General features: G+C 39.0%; 2 protein-coding genes across 2 annotated transcripts in view; one reads left to right on the top strand and one right to left on the bottom strand.

The window, feature by feature from the left end:
* LOC124144348 (unconventional myosin-Id-like) overlaps positions 1 to 2,874 on the bottom strand; it is an 82,377-nt gene extending 79,503 nt beyond the window's left edge. Inside the window, exon 1 of the mRNA XM_046513715.2 lies at positions 2,627 to 2,874. Within this exon, the coding sequence (XP_046369671.2) occupies positions 2,627 to 2,724 (98 nt within the window). The 5' untranslated portion in view covers positions 2,725 to 2,874. The remainder of the gene's footprint in view (positions 1 to 2,626) is intronic.
* Positions 2,875 to 9,347: 6,473 nt separating this feature from the next.
* Positions 9,348 to 16,872, top strand: part of LOC124144346 (protein Abitram-like) — a 37,693-nt gene continuing 30,168 nt past the window's right edge. The window contains exons 1-4 of the mRNA XM_046513714.2: positions 9,348 to 9,513; positions 11,207 to 11,258; positions 13,267 to 13,396; positions 15,906 to 16,052. Coding sequence (XP_046369670.1) covers positions 9,402 to 9,513; positions 11,207 to 11,258; positions 13,267 to 13,396; positions 15,906 to 16,052 — 441 coding nt within the window. The 5' untranslated portion in view covers positions 9,348 to 9,401. The remainder of the gene's footprint in view (positions 9,514 to 11,206; positions 11,259 to 13,266; positions 13,397 to 15,905; positions 16,053 to 16,872) is intronic.

Below are 16,872 nucleotides of genomic sequence, written 5' to 3'. Positions count from 1 at the left end.
ATACTATCAAGTGTCTCAAAAATAACTTGATACTTTCAGTTTTTATTTCTTCATGTACTGTCAATCATATATTTCAAAGTGAAACTGATTATATTTATTCAAACCACTGCAAATACATCCTTCTTTTTGTGATCAAAATATGCTCTATAACACTAATCAAGCCTCTTACGCTGATTTAATCTGAATAAGCCTGTATCATCATGATGACAACTTATATCCTGTTACAATGGCAACAGTTAGGGGTATTCAGGTTAATATCAGTGATAATATTGTTAAGCAATGTAAAGTAAAAATATCTTTCATCCACAAGTCTTAAGAGTGTGTGAGTGAGTATGGTTTTACACCCCTTTTAGTAATATTCCAGCAATATCGTGGCAGGGGATACCAGAAATGGGCTTCACACATTGTACCAATGTGGGGAATTGAACCCGGACCTTTGGCGTCACAAGCGAACGCTTTAACCACTAGGCTACAATACCGCCTCACCCAGGTCTTAAGATCGTATAGTGGGAAAACTCAGGATATGTCAGGATAACAAAAACGAAAAGAGTTCTACTTTTGGGCAGGGTAGGGTTTATGTAATATGTTTTCTCAATAAATATTGTTACGTTACATACAATAATAGACAGGAATAAACTGTGGACTAGTTGGATTAAACTCATGGTATCATCCTTGGTTAACCATGGAATATTTGTTTGTTTTATATTTGTTGTTTAACACCGCACTCAGCAATATTCCAGCTATATGACGGCGGTCTGTAAATAATCAAGTCTGGACCAGACAATCCAGTGATTGACATCATGAGCATCGATCCACGCAATTGGGATCGATGACATGCATCAACCTAGTCAACGAGCCTGACTACCCTGTCCTCTTAGTCGCCTCTTACGGCAAGCATGGGTTGCTGAAGACCTATTCTACCCCGGGTCTTCACGGGTCTACCCAAGGAATAATAACTCCATTCTATTATGATAAATACTGGATTCAAATGTCACTAAACATAGACATGCAATCACATTATGTTCATGAGTGAGAAACATTTGGTGCTAAGTGTGTGGTGAGAGACTGAGATGCAGATGTTGCTTCCAAAATAAAGATTATAAAAATGAGTGAGTGAGTATGGTTTTACGCCGCTTTTAGCAATATTCCAGCAATATCACGGCGGGGGACACCAGAAATGGGCTTCACACATTGTACCCATGTCGGGAATCGAACCCTGGTCTTCGGCGTGACGAGCGAACGCTTTAACCACAAGGCTAACCGACCGCCCCTTATAAAAATGAACAAGCAGCACGAGGATGAAGAGGCTTGAGTTATCATGATTATTATTAACCTTAATTAGGTTAGGAGCACATGTGATTCATAGGCACCAGTTGATTTTTTGGTGTTTTTCAGCCTTATCTGTCCAGGTTTAAAATAAAAAATAAATTTTAAAATTTTTTTAAAAAGTTTTAAAAAAATATTACAAAAGTATATATAAAGGATGTCCTCAGAAAAAGGGAGTTGTGAATAAAAATAAATTGTTTGTCTCCTTTCCAAGAAAAAAGTGTGTGTTTTGAAGCAGTGACCTGAAAAGTATCTCTAACAGTCCCCAAGATATTCAACAGTAGGTGTCTCAATAATTGTGGAATTAATAGTTTCATATCTAAGCACATGACTATGTAAGACTTGTTGATACTGATTTGTTGATAACACCTGTTGATCCTCATACAGGTCAAAGTGACATGGCACACTAAACATCCATGACCACTCAGCATGGGGGATGATATGGTCAATATCTCCTATGGTCTGATGCTACTTTTCATTAAATTGTTTCACTTTGTAGATTGTTCAACAGTTTTATGGGTCTTTCTTAATGCTGTACAACCTCCCTATTATGTACTCTATTTTAGTTTTCATCACATTGTTTCACTTTGTTGATTATTAACAGTTTTGTTGATCTTTTGCAATGCTGTATAATAGCATATAATATTGTACTTTCGAAATCACATGATGCTTTAAATGTGCATCCCTTCATATACACCAGGCATGGCCTTCTACTTAATCACTTATTCATTATAAAAAAGCATTACACACACACACACACACACACACACACACACATATATATCTATATGGCATGGCAGATGAATGAAACAATAATTAAGTTGTTCCCTAACTTATTTTGAGTAGTATACGTTTAACAAGTTACTGTTTTTGAATGTTATAGATCTGATAAGTGTTTTATGTCAAGTACAACAATAGATTGTATATTTTACAGCGGCTACACACTATCACAGACGTCAAAAATGTCATCCTGCCCCTTCAAATTAAACACGACCACTTCACTTCAGGTATGGCTGCTCACCTGTCTGATTGATACGCCAATGCAGACGAGTTTGCAAGAAAACTTTCACCATATTCAGAGCTGGGACCCGCGGTACAAAGTAATTAGCAGTGTTTCCGAGCTCGTCAGTCCATATGAATCTCCCCTGTGGAATGCAATGTGCAAGAGCCGGCAAGAGGTGACTCACAATCAATGAGGTTTGTCAGTCAATATGAAGTTAGAGTGTGGTGTGATGAGTTTTTCTAACTTGTCATACAACGAAAATCATATATATGCATACTATCACACACAATTACCTACCTGTGTTTAAGATTTTCCATAAAAGCATCGAGAGTAAGATCTCGCAGTAGTACAAAATCCCCGATCCCATATTCAGGACCTTCGTGTATCCCCGCCATCGTTGAAACTCTCAACAGGTGCCTGTAGATGGCGCTATATCCACCGGTGTCGGGTCAAGTCGCTCCCGCTACGGTTCAATGAAGTGGTTATCTATGAAATTGGATCCGGCTATACATATCTCACCAAGAGAAGACTGAACCGTTCAGTAGCACGCTGCTTCTTTCACATATACGTGCCCGGTTTTACTTCCGTGTTCACTGGCTGTATTGTCAGGTAATCTATTTTTATCATAATACATTCACGGTTAGTAGTTTCTTTACCCCGCCTAGAATCGGGTGCAGAATAGGTCTCAATAAACTGGGCTTTTTATCACATCTAGGTAAGAACTTGAATTAGCTGGTTACATTGTGACTGATTGCGTGTCATCGTACCCTACATGATCGTTGCTACCATGTCCTATTTAACAATAATTCTGTTAAATCACAGCAACTCAGCTAATATAACCCATGCAGAATGGGTCAGGAATTCGAACAGTGGATCCTGATACACTAGGGGACACAACTCTGAACAGCGACCTGCACGAGTTCAACGAGTGAGTGAACGAGTATGGTTCAACGCCGCTTTTAGAAATATTCCAGCAATATCACGGGGGACACCAGAAATGGCCTCACACATTGAACCCATGTTTGGGAGACTCGAACCCGGATCATGAGCGAGACGAGCGAACGCTTTAACCACTTGCCTACCAAACCGCCCCTCGTGCACAACGAATGACACTAGCCATGCTGTAATGCTACGTCCTTAAGTTATATGTACATTATGTCAAAATTAATTTTATGACAGGTTAATCTAGCTTGTTAGATTGGTTGGTTGGTTGGTTTGTTGTTTAACGCCGCACTCAGCAATATTCCAGCTATATGACGGCGGTCAGTAAATAATCGAGTCTGGACCAGACAATCCAGTGACTAATATCATGAGCATCGATCCACGCAATTGACAAGCGGACGCTTTAACCACTAGGCTACCATACCGCCGGCCGATGTTGGGTTCCTCCTTTTACAGAAAAAATGTATGTTTGAAAGCGCTGACTGAAATTTTTTGTGTGTATCAAACAAACAACCCCCCGTTCCCCTCCCCTCCCCCCGTCCCCCCCCCCCCCCCCCCCCCCGCTCCCTCCGCTAGAACACTAAATGATCGGTCTCTAACTAAAGGAAAATAATACTGTGACTTGTCATTAATCAAAAATATTTTTCAAATTCTTAATTGTATTTTATTAATTTTTCTCCATTATATTTTATTATTATTTTCGGCCAACTGACAATATTTTAATGTGATAACTGAAAAGCAGGTTTCAAAATTGTATTATTGTTCTACCACAGACCCTATGAAGCGTTAACCAAGTTATTAAAACAGACGCCTTAAGCCAATATATATATATATATGTATAATTTCGCTGAGAGACAATTTGAGGTAGCTTCAGTAGACGGCGACCTTGACCCCAGCACCAGTACAGGTCAAGCGTCTGATGTCCTTGGCTTTGTGCTATAAATACTCAAACACGAAAATACAAGAATAAACGTTACAGAAATGTTAAAACCCCCATGCGTGATGCGACGTGTGTCATGGCAATGTTGCTGTCGACATGCTGTTCATGATATATACTGTTGGCTGTGGCTGCTGTTTGATCTTGAAAGGGATTAGCGACGCTCAGTTGCGGGGCATGTGGTTAAGTTGTGTCAGAAATGAAATAAAATTAGTTCGGCTTCTTTTGGGATACTGGCGTTAACAGTTCAAATTGTGTAAAATACCTGTTCATAATCAGTCAGTCAACATTGTTTTTGTTATACAAGGGATGCTAAGAGGCCCTATATATATCGGTCGTAAAACCTAGGACAAATATTTCGTGTCGTGGTGAAATAGAATACCTCCCACTTTTAATGCTAGTGTCTAGTTGTTCCCTAAACTAATAAACATTACTTACTGTCATAAAGTAATTGAATGAATACTTTTCAATAATAATAAGTTTGTTTTGTTTGTTTGTTGTTTAACGCCGCGCTCAGCAGTATTCCAGCTATATGACGGCGGTCTGTAAAATATTCGAGTCTGGACCAGACAATCCAGTGATTGACATCGTGAGCATCGATCCACACAATTGGGATCGATGACATGTATCAACCAAGTCAGCGAGCCTGACCACCCGATCCCGTTAGTCGCCTTTTACGACAAGCATAGTCGCCTTTTACGGCAAGCAAGGGTTGCTGAAGACCTATTCTACCCCGGATCCTTCACGGGTTCAATAATAATAAGAACAGTAAGGCTGTTCGCCTATTGCCGATGCTGTGTATACCTGTCATTGGGTGTAATTTCGTTTATCTGCCATTTCGTTGCCGGTTCAAGAATTCGTAGCACCCGATTCGAACTTTTTAATGTAACCACATACTGTCCGAGTGTTGACATTATGCCATGCCTCGTCTGTATGACGATGAAATAACAAACTGCCAGTAAATTGTCTTGGATAACTACGGTGATTTCTTTGTCTTATTTTCACTTACTAAAACAAAGTGTTGTCCAAAATAATAAATTTCATGCATCAGTGGTGGCCGCCTTGTTGGGTTTGTAACTTATACTGCGTAATAATAATAATAATAATAATAATAATAATAATTATTATTAGCATTAGCATTAGCGTTAGCATTAGCATTAGCATTAGCATTAGCATCAGCATTAGCATTAGCATTATTATTTATTTATTTATTTATTTATTTAACGCCTAGTCTCCAACTACTTGCTGTTCAATGGCGCTCAAAACATGCTTCTAAATAGCATATGCTTCCGCAAAAAACACGTTTTTAAATGTCTGTGAAAATAATGTGCCAGTGTATGCGAGTGTGACGTGGTATTCCACAGAAGTAGGGTTACAAACAGAGAAAACATATACGATTGATAAGACCACCGTTTTATTATTTTCCTCACAGTAACACTGTTTTTTAAAAACACTTTCTTGGTGTATCCTGTTGAATTGTTGAAGGAAGCATTTTCAAATAGACAACAGGCATGCCTTCCAGTTATGCAATACAGTTGTTTGCGAGAGTTTACTTTCTAAACTAAAGAAGGCGTGGCCAAGGGATTATGGGTGATTATCCGGATTACAAAGAAAAACGTGTAAGTGTACATAAGGATGGCTGTTGTTTTACGTGACGCGTGGCCAGTGTCACTTCTCGGCACACATGGGCCTTCTACCATTAGCCACACGGTCTTGCCACCAGTTTCGGTCGGTCTCTAAAGAGAAAATGCCTCATCTTCAGTGATTCGGCGTCAACTGACACCGCTGTGAGCAGGAATTAACAGATAAACTACGGGAAGTATTCCCTTGAAAAATAGATTTGACCCAAACATTACAAGCGTTATCGAAGCATTAAATTACTATAGGCTGGAAATAGTCGCCTAAACTCAAGGTCCAAAACACAACTGTGTTACCCGTATGAAACTATTTCTATACTTTCTTTTGCCCAGCAGTTACTAGTGGTTACATTATATATATTGATTAGGCGTATGTTAGTGCCGGGCAGTCGGGTAGCCTAGTGGTTAAAGAGTTCGCTCGTCACGCCGAAGACCCGGGTTCGATTCCCGACATGGGTACGATGTGTGAAGCCCATTTCTGGTGTCCCCCGCCGTGATATTGCTGGAATATTGCTAAAAGCGGCGTAAAACCATACTCACTCACTCACTATGTTAGTGCCCTTTTATAACCTGGAGGTGTGACTCAAGCTCCTGGACAGGTGGTTCCTATTAAATGTATTTCATTTGGGTGTTTGGTATATTCTGACGATATTCTGACGATATTAAGACGATATTAAGATACTGCAATATTAAGTTTTTAAGTTAAAGCATTTTTACATACACGTGAATTGCCGTAATACATGTTAAAAACGTGTAACACTGAACACACGTGTACTCAATTCCAGTGATGATTATCTCGTTTCCACCGAAACTACATGGAATGACTGCTTCAGGCAGCATAACATGGCCATTCTCACTGAGGATGGTTTAACAGCAGTCTTTGCGCTGCGGGAGACTTATGATGCATACAGAAACCTATTCTTTCAAAGATCTATTCTGATGAGTCTATTTTAAACTTGTTTGGTTAAGTCCGGTATTCATACAGTAGGTGCATGTTTGTAAATGTCATATTTTGATACACAATTTAAGATCGAGACAAATCTTAGATTTCACCAAGATGTGAAAAAAAATAACCATCACAAACTGTTCATATTGTTTTCAGTGTATATGATTTGTTAGAATAATTTATAATCTCAGCTTCAGTACTGCGTCACAGAGCTGTTTTAATGTCTCCATCATTATTGATGTAGACATCTTGAGGTGACCTCATGGGAGAATGAGCTATACTATGCTATACTATACTATACTATACTATACTATACTATACTATACTATACTATACTATACTATACTACATGTATAATCATGGGAGAATGTGTTACTATGCTATGCTGCACTACACTGCACTGCACTGCACTGCACTGCACTGCACTACACTACACTACACTACACTACACTACACTACACTACACTATATATATAATCATATTAATTATGATGCATACCCATCTCACCATCTCATTGTCTTGATGTCCCTTATACAAGGAACTCCACTACAATACTTTATGTAGTCTGTATCAAGTTGGCGTATAATAGGCCGGGGGCGGTCGGGTAGCCTAGTGGTTAAAGCGTTCGCTCATCACGCCGAAGACCTGGGTTCGATTCCCCACAAAGATACAATGTGTGAAGCCCATTTCTGGTATCCCCCGCCGTGATATTGCAGGAATATTGCTAAAAGCGGCGTACAACCATACTCACTCACTCAAAATAGGCCGGCGGTCCCTTTGTCGAATAAACAACTCGGTGTAACATACGTGGGATACCGTTTCTCTTTAGATTGTGAAAAGCATTTTACGACTACTTCAAATATAACTGATTTCACTTTGCCCAAGAGGCAAATATCAGTGACATTTCTTGAATATATTGGTTTGTACAAGACGAAGTATTTGGTTCATAGACAATAAGTTAAACAAAATGTCAAAGAAGAAAAGTAAAATTATGTGAAATGTGTAATGTCAATAGGTGACTGAGTGCAAACAGCATCAGTTACACGTTCACAAAATTAAAACTCAAAACAATCTCCTATATCGTAAAGGTTAATTTTACACTATTTGTGTCAGCTTCTAAATAAATCGACACATCAATAGGCTCACATGTTATTGACAGCAGCCTGTGTGGGATAGTGTGAGATAGTGTAAACTTTTATCACAACAAGATTTAATATATTTATATGTACTGATATTCATATTGTTCTGAGGATGAACAATTGGCAAAATCGGCATCCGATACAACCAGCGCTTGGTGTAATGTGAGACTGTGAGATTTCAGACACCGTTTATAGCATATTAAGTGAGGGCGGTTAGCAAGCTTAGGGTCTTCTTGGCTTCTCTTGGAATATGAATTGTAAGCGCTCATAAAATCTAATTTTACGAAATAGCGAGAGCAGCAATATTTACATATAAAATTGTTGCAAACCAGAGAATAACCAGTGAAAAATGAATGGAAATAGTTGTAAATCATCCGAATTATCACACGCACCTGAGGGTGGGATAATAGGTATGTAGACAAGTAGGCAAACTGAGCATCAGGTAAATGAATGAGTGAGTTTGGTTTAACGCCGCTATGAACAATATTCCAGTTATATCACGGCGTGTTTGGTTCATGTGGGAGGAAAGACAGAAGTGATGCAGGTGTCAGACGTTTACCACTTTGGTGAAACGCACGAGCATGGGTATGGTTCTGACAAACCTAGAAACATAATCGAGGCAAATCGGGATTCGAACCCACAATCACAGTGCGCAAGTCTGCACAGCGAATGGGAGCACATAAGACGACTGGGCCACCCGTGCCCCCTCATTTAGAGGACACATCCGTAAGTTAATACTTTGGAGTATGACAACAACGACGTAGTGATTGTTAAATACTATATGTAATTTAGTTGCTTGAAAAATATATAAGTGCCATTTCTGTTTTGTGTATATGACCTTCATGTTGGCAAATATGAAGCATAAGCTGTATCTTAGAGTAGACAACTATTTCTACAAATTTACTTTAATGTTTTGTTGTTTTCAATTTGCGTCCGATATTTACAATAATCAATGGGAAAATAGATTTCGTTTTACGTACTGAAAGCTGTCGAATGCTATGTTTATTTAAATATTAAGTGCCTACAGATCGATGTAAGTGCTATGAAATAAAAGAAAGAAAGAGATACATCCCAACCATAATAACAGGTGGAAAATGAATGGAAATTTTTATTAACTAATATCAACTAAAAGCATGGGTGTGCAATATTGTCTCACTTTCTTTCAGACTTTCAAGCATTTTAAGAAAAAACCAGAATCGACCGTAGATCTAAAATCAGAAAAACAACCAAGAACATATCGATGGTATTTAACATGTTTTTTTATTTATTTTATCTACGAATGTTATTTATCAACGATAACAATCATTTGTACGTTTTCCAATCACCGACTTTTCTTAATAATGTTAATCGAAAACTGTTTGGGAAAAAAACTGTAAGTAAGGAGTTATCTCCCTTCTTGTCTTCTTTGTACACAAAGTTGAAAAAGTACTGACTTCCGGAGTAGAGGAAAACCTGTTTCTACAGATCAAAATGGACAACAGTGAGCCCAATGCGAAGATGGACGTTGAACAAGATGAAGCCTTAGGATCTAAAAGACCCCCTACTGTTGTAGAAAGATATTTCGAACAACGTTTTAAAATCAGTACGTAGTGAAAAGCTGGTGAATGTGACATATGACTATACTTGGTGAAGGAAGGGAGATAACTTACATCAACCCAATGATTACTTTAAAATTGTATTCACTGATTACACTTTACCATCAACATATAATCTGGAAATAAAATATCGTGTATAATTTAATGGTGAAGCTCCGAATTGTCATGTATTGGCCGACCCAGGAATGATTTCTTTCGGTTTATGTATCTTTTAGAAATCTGCAAGTAATTCATTTAGTCATATACACATTTTATTTGTGATTAATTTAAGTGATTTGGCATTACCATAGGTATTTTAATTTTACCTTGGCGTTGGCTACATACTTACACAAGTCTGTGATATTGTTGGTGGTGTAAATAATGTCAGCACAGATGCTACAGAAATATAGCCCACCCAAGATACATATAAAAAGATCTTGTCGGGATAACCACTAGGCTACCCAACTGCCCTTATAAAAACAGAACAGAATATATGTTTTGTGGTGGCATGTGGTCCTGTGCACAGCGCACAGATCACAAATCAGGTGAAGTTAAGCAACGTCGGCCTCGGAGAGTAGTTGGATGGGTGACCACGTTCAGTAGCTTGACTCCTGAGAGATTCTAGGGCTTCGGTCCTGCCCCACACTGAAGCACATGTACCAAACGTGGTGTCTCTTGGGGCAAGTGACTTTGTTCAAAATGTGCCTCTGTTTACCCAGCAGTGAGTGGGTACCCAGTAGGATGAGATGGTAATGTGGCTGTTAACTAAGGGTGCCACGATAAATAAAAATATCAATATATTGCTATTGGTAAGCACTTGAAGACAATAAATCGATTGTTAAATCAGTTTCCGATCAATAGTATCGATTTCAGTTGGGAATATCGATAGTTTCGATTGTATTTACCATAATATTATCAATAAAATACATGCAATGCTGTTCAAATTTGTTTTTCTTTTGATCGTGAGTGGTAGTAATTCACACATGGTAATGTGGAAGTTTCTTTTCTTAAATTATTAGGGTAAAGAAAAAACAAATAAATCATATCTCAAACTTTACTTTTGATTTGTTGTTATGGTTATCACATTCAAAGGAAACTTCAAAGGTTTAATTCAACTCTAAAATCCATCTAAAATGATACACTGAAAACTATCGATATTTATTGCAATAGTTGCTTGCAATATCAATAGTTATCGCAATAGTTTCTTTCAATATCAATAGTTATCACAATAGTGATTTCCAGACCAATAGTCACCCCTACTGTTAACCTTCTAGTGCCTCACAGGCAGCTTGGGTTGTATACTCCCCAGGGAGCTGAGAATGAAAATCGAGTGCTCACTGATCCATTGACCGGGGTAATAATAGTGTAGCACTATGGGCATCCACTTGGTGAATGGAATCTGGCGCAATATAAATTCACTTATTGTTATTATTATTATAAAATAATACAGGACTTGATCACTAGATGTTTCCAACACTGTAGTTTTGTTTTCTGTTTTGACATCCATTTTTATTTATAGCAAAGGGTTGTGGATATCAATAGTCTCGTTCATCATCATCATTATTATTATTATTATTATTATTATTATTATTATTATTATCAAAAGAATGTGGGATTGGTTGACCCCAGCCAAGTACCAGGTACTGCTTTTTCATTGCCCAATGTCATGTATTCACCTGTGTGTTGCTGCCTTTATTCCAGATGTGAAAGGGAAGCAGAGGGAGGACCACTGTGTATTGTCCCATTCCAACAGGTACGCTCCACAGGGGATCAGTTTGGAACATCATCTACAAATCTACAAACTGTCAGGTTTTAATGTTGGCGAGACCAGTGAAGATCCGGGGTAGAATAGTTCTTCAGCAACCCATGCTGGTCATAAGAGGCGATAAATGGGATTGGGAGGTCAGGCTCGCTGACTTGGTTGATGCATGTCATTGTATCCCAATTGCGTGGATCGATGCTCATGATGTCGATCACTTGATTGTCTGGTCCAGACTCGATTGTTATACAGACCTCTGTCATAAAGCTGGAATGTTCCCGAGTGCGGCGTTAAACAACAAATAAACAAACAAACAAACAATTAATGCTGGCAAGAGTGGCCCAGTCGTCTGAGGACCAGCAATTTGCTGTGCAGAGTTGTGTCCCTTAGTTGTGTCAGACACCTGTGATTATGGGTTTGAATCTTGGTTCACAGTGATTATGTTTCTCGGCTTGTCTGCACCCTACTCATGCTGTTAGTTTTCACCAGTGTGGTAAACATCTGAGAACAACAACACTTCGGGCTCTCCTCCCACATTATGTACTGTGATAGAAGGTGAGGTGAGGTGAAATTGGGTTTAACGTCTCGTCAAAGATTATTTCACTTATATAGTGACGTGCATGCATGCCGATTTATAGTGCTAGCTCACTGAGATACCATGACGCAGTTTACATGAATACCCCACTCAGACACAGTATACTGACACCGAGCCGACCAGTACTTGTTTTAGCCCCTTAATGCAGAGCGCCAGACAGGGTAACAACAAGTACCATCTTTTAACGTCTTTTGGTATGACGCGGCCGGGGATCGAACCATGGACCTTCCGCTTTTCGGGCGGACGCTCTACCACAAGACCACGGAGGCGTATTACTGTGATAGAACTGGAATACTGTTTGAAACAACATTTAACCTAACCTGATGGAGCCATGTTTTACTAATTAATGAGTTAATTGCATTATGACTTGTTATCAGATCTCTACCCAACTTTTAAATAACCTACTTTCTAGATAGTGTGTGGGAAGAAAAGGGGTGCAAATTATACATGCAGACAATGTGTTTTTTTTTTTAGCAAAAACATCACCATGATTACTGCTGGTACGTAACACAGGATATACCATGTAAACAAATTGGCACTGAAGTCTACCAGGTAGTCCTGTTATTGCTTAATCTGGTAAAAAAAGAGTTCAATATATATGTTCTTTTTATCCATAAAAATTTAATTCCATGATGTTTACTAAAATATCACTAAAGTCAATGTGAAGTGATCTGCCTATCTCACCAACTCATGATTATTTACAGCAACTGTGATCAGATGAACTATATTGATGCTGTGAAAAGAACCTTTGTTGTCACAGAATTAATAATAAATGCTATACTTTGACGACTGCATGCATGGTCTAGTGGTAGAGATGTCTGCCGGGAGAGGGAAAGGTCTGGGGTTTGAATCCCGAGTGGTTACTGAACACAGGAAATCTTCAACTACGAGCTCAACATTTTATGGCGTATTGTTATGGGAGAAAAAGGATTAACCACTGTGTTCGGTTGTTACCAGCCGCGTCATACCAAAAGACGGTACTTGTTGTTACCCTGCCTGGCACTCAGCATTAAGGGGCTAAAACAAGAACAGGTTGGCTCGGAATCAGTATACTGTGTCTGAGTGGGGTATCATTTAAACCCCAGCATGGTATCTCAATGGGCTAGTAGTATAAATCGGCCTCAGTCCGGACTAGTACAAGTAGCCACGCACACACGCACATGCGCGCGCCCATGGTGCAATAACCTTCATCTCAGCTTACGCTATACTTTGACTTATAAGTATTATGATGTAGTTTCTTACTTTGCATTATACTCAAGATACCATTTTCTCCCACATTTTTTACCCATGAGTCGCGGGAGTGCATTATGCTGAAGTGTGCATTATGTTGAAGTGTGCATTATGCTGAAGTGCACATCATGCACAAGAACATAGAGTGTACAGTATACGTTCACCTTTCTGTTCCAGAATCTGCATTGTAACATTGGCACAATCTCATCCTGTTGTTGCCCAAAAGAAAACGGTCACATCTGTCAACTTTAAAGTTAAGGACAACATCGACAGACTTGACAATAAAGTTACTGGAAAATCAAAAAGAGTGAGTCTTCTTTTAATTACTAATTTAAACGTTGCTATCAACATTGTTGTTATATACTCTCCTTCTGGGGCATTCCTGTACATTAAATTATGAAACAGAATCACATGAAATTATGATTACAAATCAGCAGAAAAAGACAAATATTAAATATACCACTCAGCTTTTGATAGGGATGCTCTGCATGTCCAAGCAAGGACTGAATGTGACTGTCCTGGGAGAAGTTGTCTTACAAATAGCATTCAATATTGCCTTGGAAGTGACTCATTTTCATCATCATTACAAATACAGTCAAGTCCCGTTAATCCGACATCGATGGTTGCATATGATTATGTCGGATTAACGAGTATGTCGAATAAACAAAATTAGGTAGTATCAACGTTTGTGATCGAAAATTGGACAACTACACGATAGATATAAGGATTCAAACACGTAATAATAAAATAAATATTCATATTGTTATGTTACATTGTTGGCGGAATATGTTTTCTAATCATGCAACCTTTAAAGTTTAACACAAAACAACTGTTACGGACTGTATGACCGATTCAAAATACTTTAAAAAGCATCGTCTGGAATGGAAGTCGCAGCTTTGAAACTGGTACCCAAAGCTTAAGAAAGCTGCTTTCTAAGTGGCTAATGTCAATTCCTGTTGGTCATTTCATTGGTAGGTCATAGTTCGCGAAAGGTTGTTCTGACATGACTTGTAATGGGATGTCCTCGTCGATAGCGAGAACTTGTATCTGATTTTGATAAGATTGAGGTAATATTAGCATGTGAATTATCCTGTTTTCTTTATTTAAAGCATTAATTGTTTATTGTTAAGCAAGTGTATTAAGTAATTTATATAACCAATCTCATTAAAATTAGATCTTAGTGCTCGTTTCTGCTACACGAAATAACTGAAAACAACCCATTACAGGTCACGTCATAACAACCTTTGTGAACTTTAACCGACCAATGCATGATTTGAACTCTCACTTTCCCGAGTCGTTAAGCCACTGATTGGTTGGATGAAAGGTCGTTCTGACGTGGTAGCAAGATCTCATTTTAATGAGCTTGTCCTGACCCCATCTGCTATTCCCTTCAGCTCCTGTTTTCTGTTTTCTAACAGTATGAAATATCTCTGTATACCTGTATATTGCCATGCACTTCTGATTTTGATGATTGATGTGCTAGACTAGGAATAGTCTAAAGGGGAGAAGGTTAGCAATCTTGTGTTTCTGTCAATCCCTACACTTGTAAGCTGATTGATCACCTGAGGCTATGTAATCTGCAGTGCAGAGTTGTGCCCCCTGGGCATGCCAGCGTCTTATGAGGTGACATCATTTATGTTAAACACACTTCCTCACTTCATTACCTGGACATGCTCTTGACTAGTATCAAGTTAACAGTGATTGTAACATGTTCAAGACAGGAGTGAATAGAGCGAAGCTGTGATATGTGACATGCAGGTCATGTAAAACCACAAGTAGTGTCAGTGCTGTCACGAGTATGATGAATGCATGAGACAGGACTGTCCAGCTTCATGTTCCCAGAACAGCCAAAATATACTACAACAGAGAATTCCAGAAAGTCGGAACTGTTCTCTGGAACTTCCATATGTGATCAGGAATAGGGAACCTCAAAATTCCTTTTTCTGGCAGCTTGTTTTTTATCCACCGCCCCACAATGTTGGCGAGGGATATAGAAACGGGCTCCGTCCGTCCGTCCGTCCGTCCGTCCGTCCTTCCTTACATCTGTCTGTCAGTCCGTCCTTACGTCCGTCCGTCACATTTCCTTTCCGGAGCATAACTCATAAACCGTTCAATATTTTTTCATGAAACTTTGCAGGTTTGTCAGGTACATGCTGAACTGGTGCCTTTTGCTATTTAGAAATTTTTGAATTTTTTATTTTTTACGTTTCCATGGCAGCAACACGGACTTAGGTTCCAAACTCTTCTTTTTTTCACAATTTCTATGACCAGTTTCGCCTCGGTTAAAAAAGTTTAGGGTTTATTTAGATTTAATTATGTCATAAATTCTGCAACAGGGGCGTTGGCCACGTTAGTTGCAAACACTTGTTGTGTTTTGTTTTGTTGTTTAATGCCGCAATCAGCAATATTCCAGCTATATGACGGCGGTCTGTAAATAATCAAGTCTGGACCAGACAATCCAGTGATTGACATCATGGGCATCGATCCACGCAATTGGGATACAATGACATGCATCAACCAAGTCAGCGGGTCTGACTTCCCGATCCCGTTAGTCGCCTCTTACGACAAGCATAGTTGCCTTTTACGGCAAGCATGGGTTGCTGAAGACCTATTCTACCCCGTAATCTTCACGGGCCGGCCTTAAATAAGAACTTGTTTATCTTTTTATAAACTGCAAACAAAAATCAGTCCATGTGTTAAGATACATGGAGATGCTCTTGTCATGGATTTTTTACATTGTCATGTACATACAATATTAATAATGAGTATATAAAGGAACATTATGACAAAGGCTTGATGAAGAGACTCCATTTCAGGGTGCCCAGATTTTGAAAGCCAACTCGCCACTGTGTATAATTACATGTGAAGATGGGTCGGAGTTCACCGTGTACAGCTGCATCAGAGGGATGCTGGTTGAGGTCAACGAACATTTGTCAGAAAAACCAAATCTTGTTGTCGATAAAGTAAGTGGTTTACATCATCTCCCCTCCTTATATATCTGTGTAGGCATGACTGAGTAGAGCTGATCCCACAGGAGGTGAAACAGAAATGTGTGTGTGACAGTGTGTGTGTGTGTGTGAGACAGTGTGTGTGTGTGTGTGTGTGTCTGTGTGTGTGTGTGTGTGTGTGTGTGTGTGTGTGTGTGTGTGTGTGTGTGTGTGTGTGTGTGTGTGCGTGTGTCTGTCTGTCTGTCTGTGTGCTTGTACTAGTATGGATTAATGCCGGTTTAATAGTGCTAGCCCACTGAGATAACATGCCTCAATTTCACATGAATATCCCATTCAGACACAGTATACTGACTCCAAGACGACAAGTCCTTGTTTTAGCCCCTTAATGCCGAGCGCCAAGCAGGGTTTCAACAAGTACCATCTTTTAACAATGTGGACATGGCAAAGGGGTTGGACTGCCAATCTAAAGCTCTCAGGGCAGATGCTCTTATCCATTAGACCATGGAGGGGATTTATCATTAAAAGTGGAAGGTGTGTTTGAACTTGTATGTTTAACTACACAGTACACGGATGCAGTCATAGCTTTATGGTCATGGTTTACTGAGTTTTTGTTCACCAATAAGCTTTTGTAGGTAGAATTTAAAATACTAAAAAATATGTAGGTCATTATTTGTTTTTGTATTTGGCAAAAAATTGTGTCGATCTGGTGGGAAAATATAGTTATGTTTGTAGTTTGTTTGTTTGTTGCCCCACACTCAGCAAAATTACAGCTATATGACGGCGTTCTGTAAATAATCTAGTCTAGACCAGACAATCCAGTGATTAATATCATGAG

This window comes from Haliotis rufescens, unplaced genomic scaffold, assembly GCF_023055435.1.
Source record: "Haliotis rufescens isolate VD_foot unplaced genomic scaffold, xgHalRufe1.0.p SCAF_10, whole genome shotgun sequence".
In the NCBI taxonomy this organism is placed as follows: Eukaryota; Metazoa; Mollusca; class Gastropoda; order Lepetellida; family Haliotidae; genus Haliotis; species Haliotis rufescens.
Note: the sequence above shows the minus strand (reverse complement) of the source record. Positions and strands in the feature narration are given on the sequence as shown.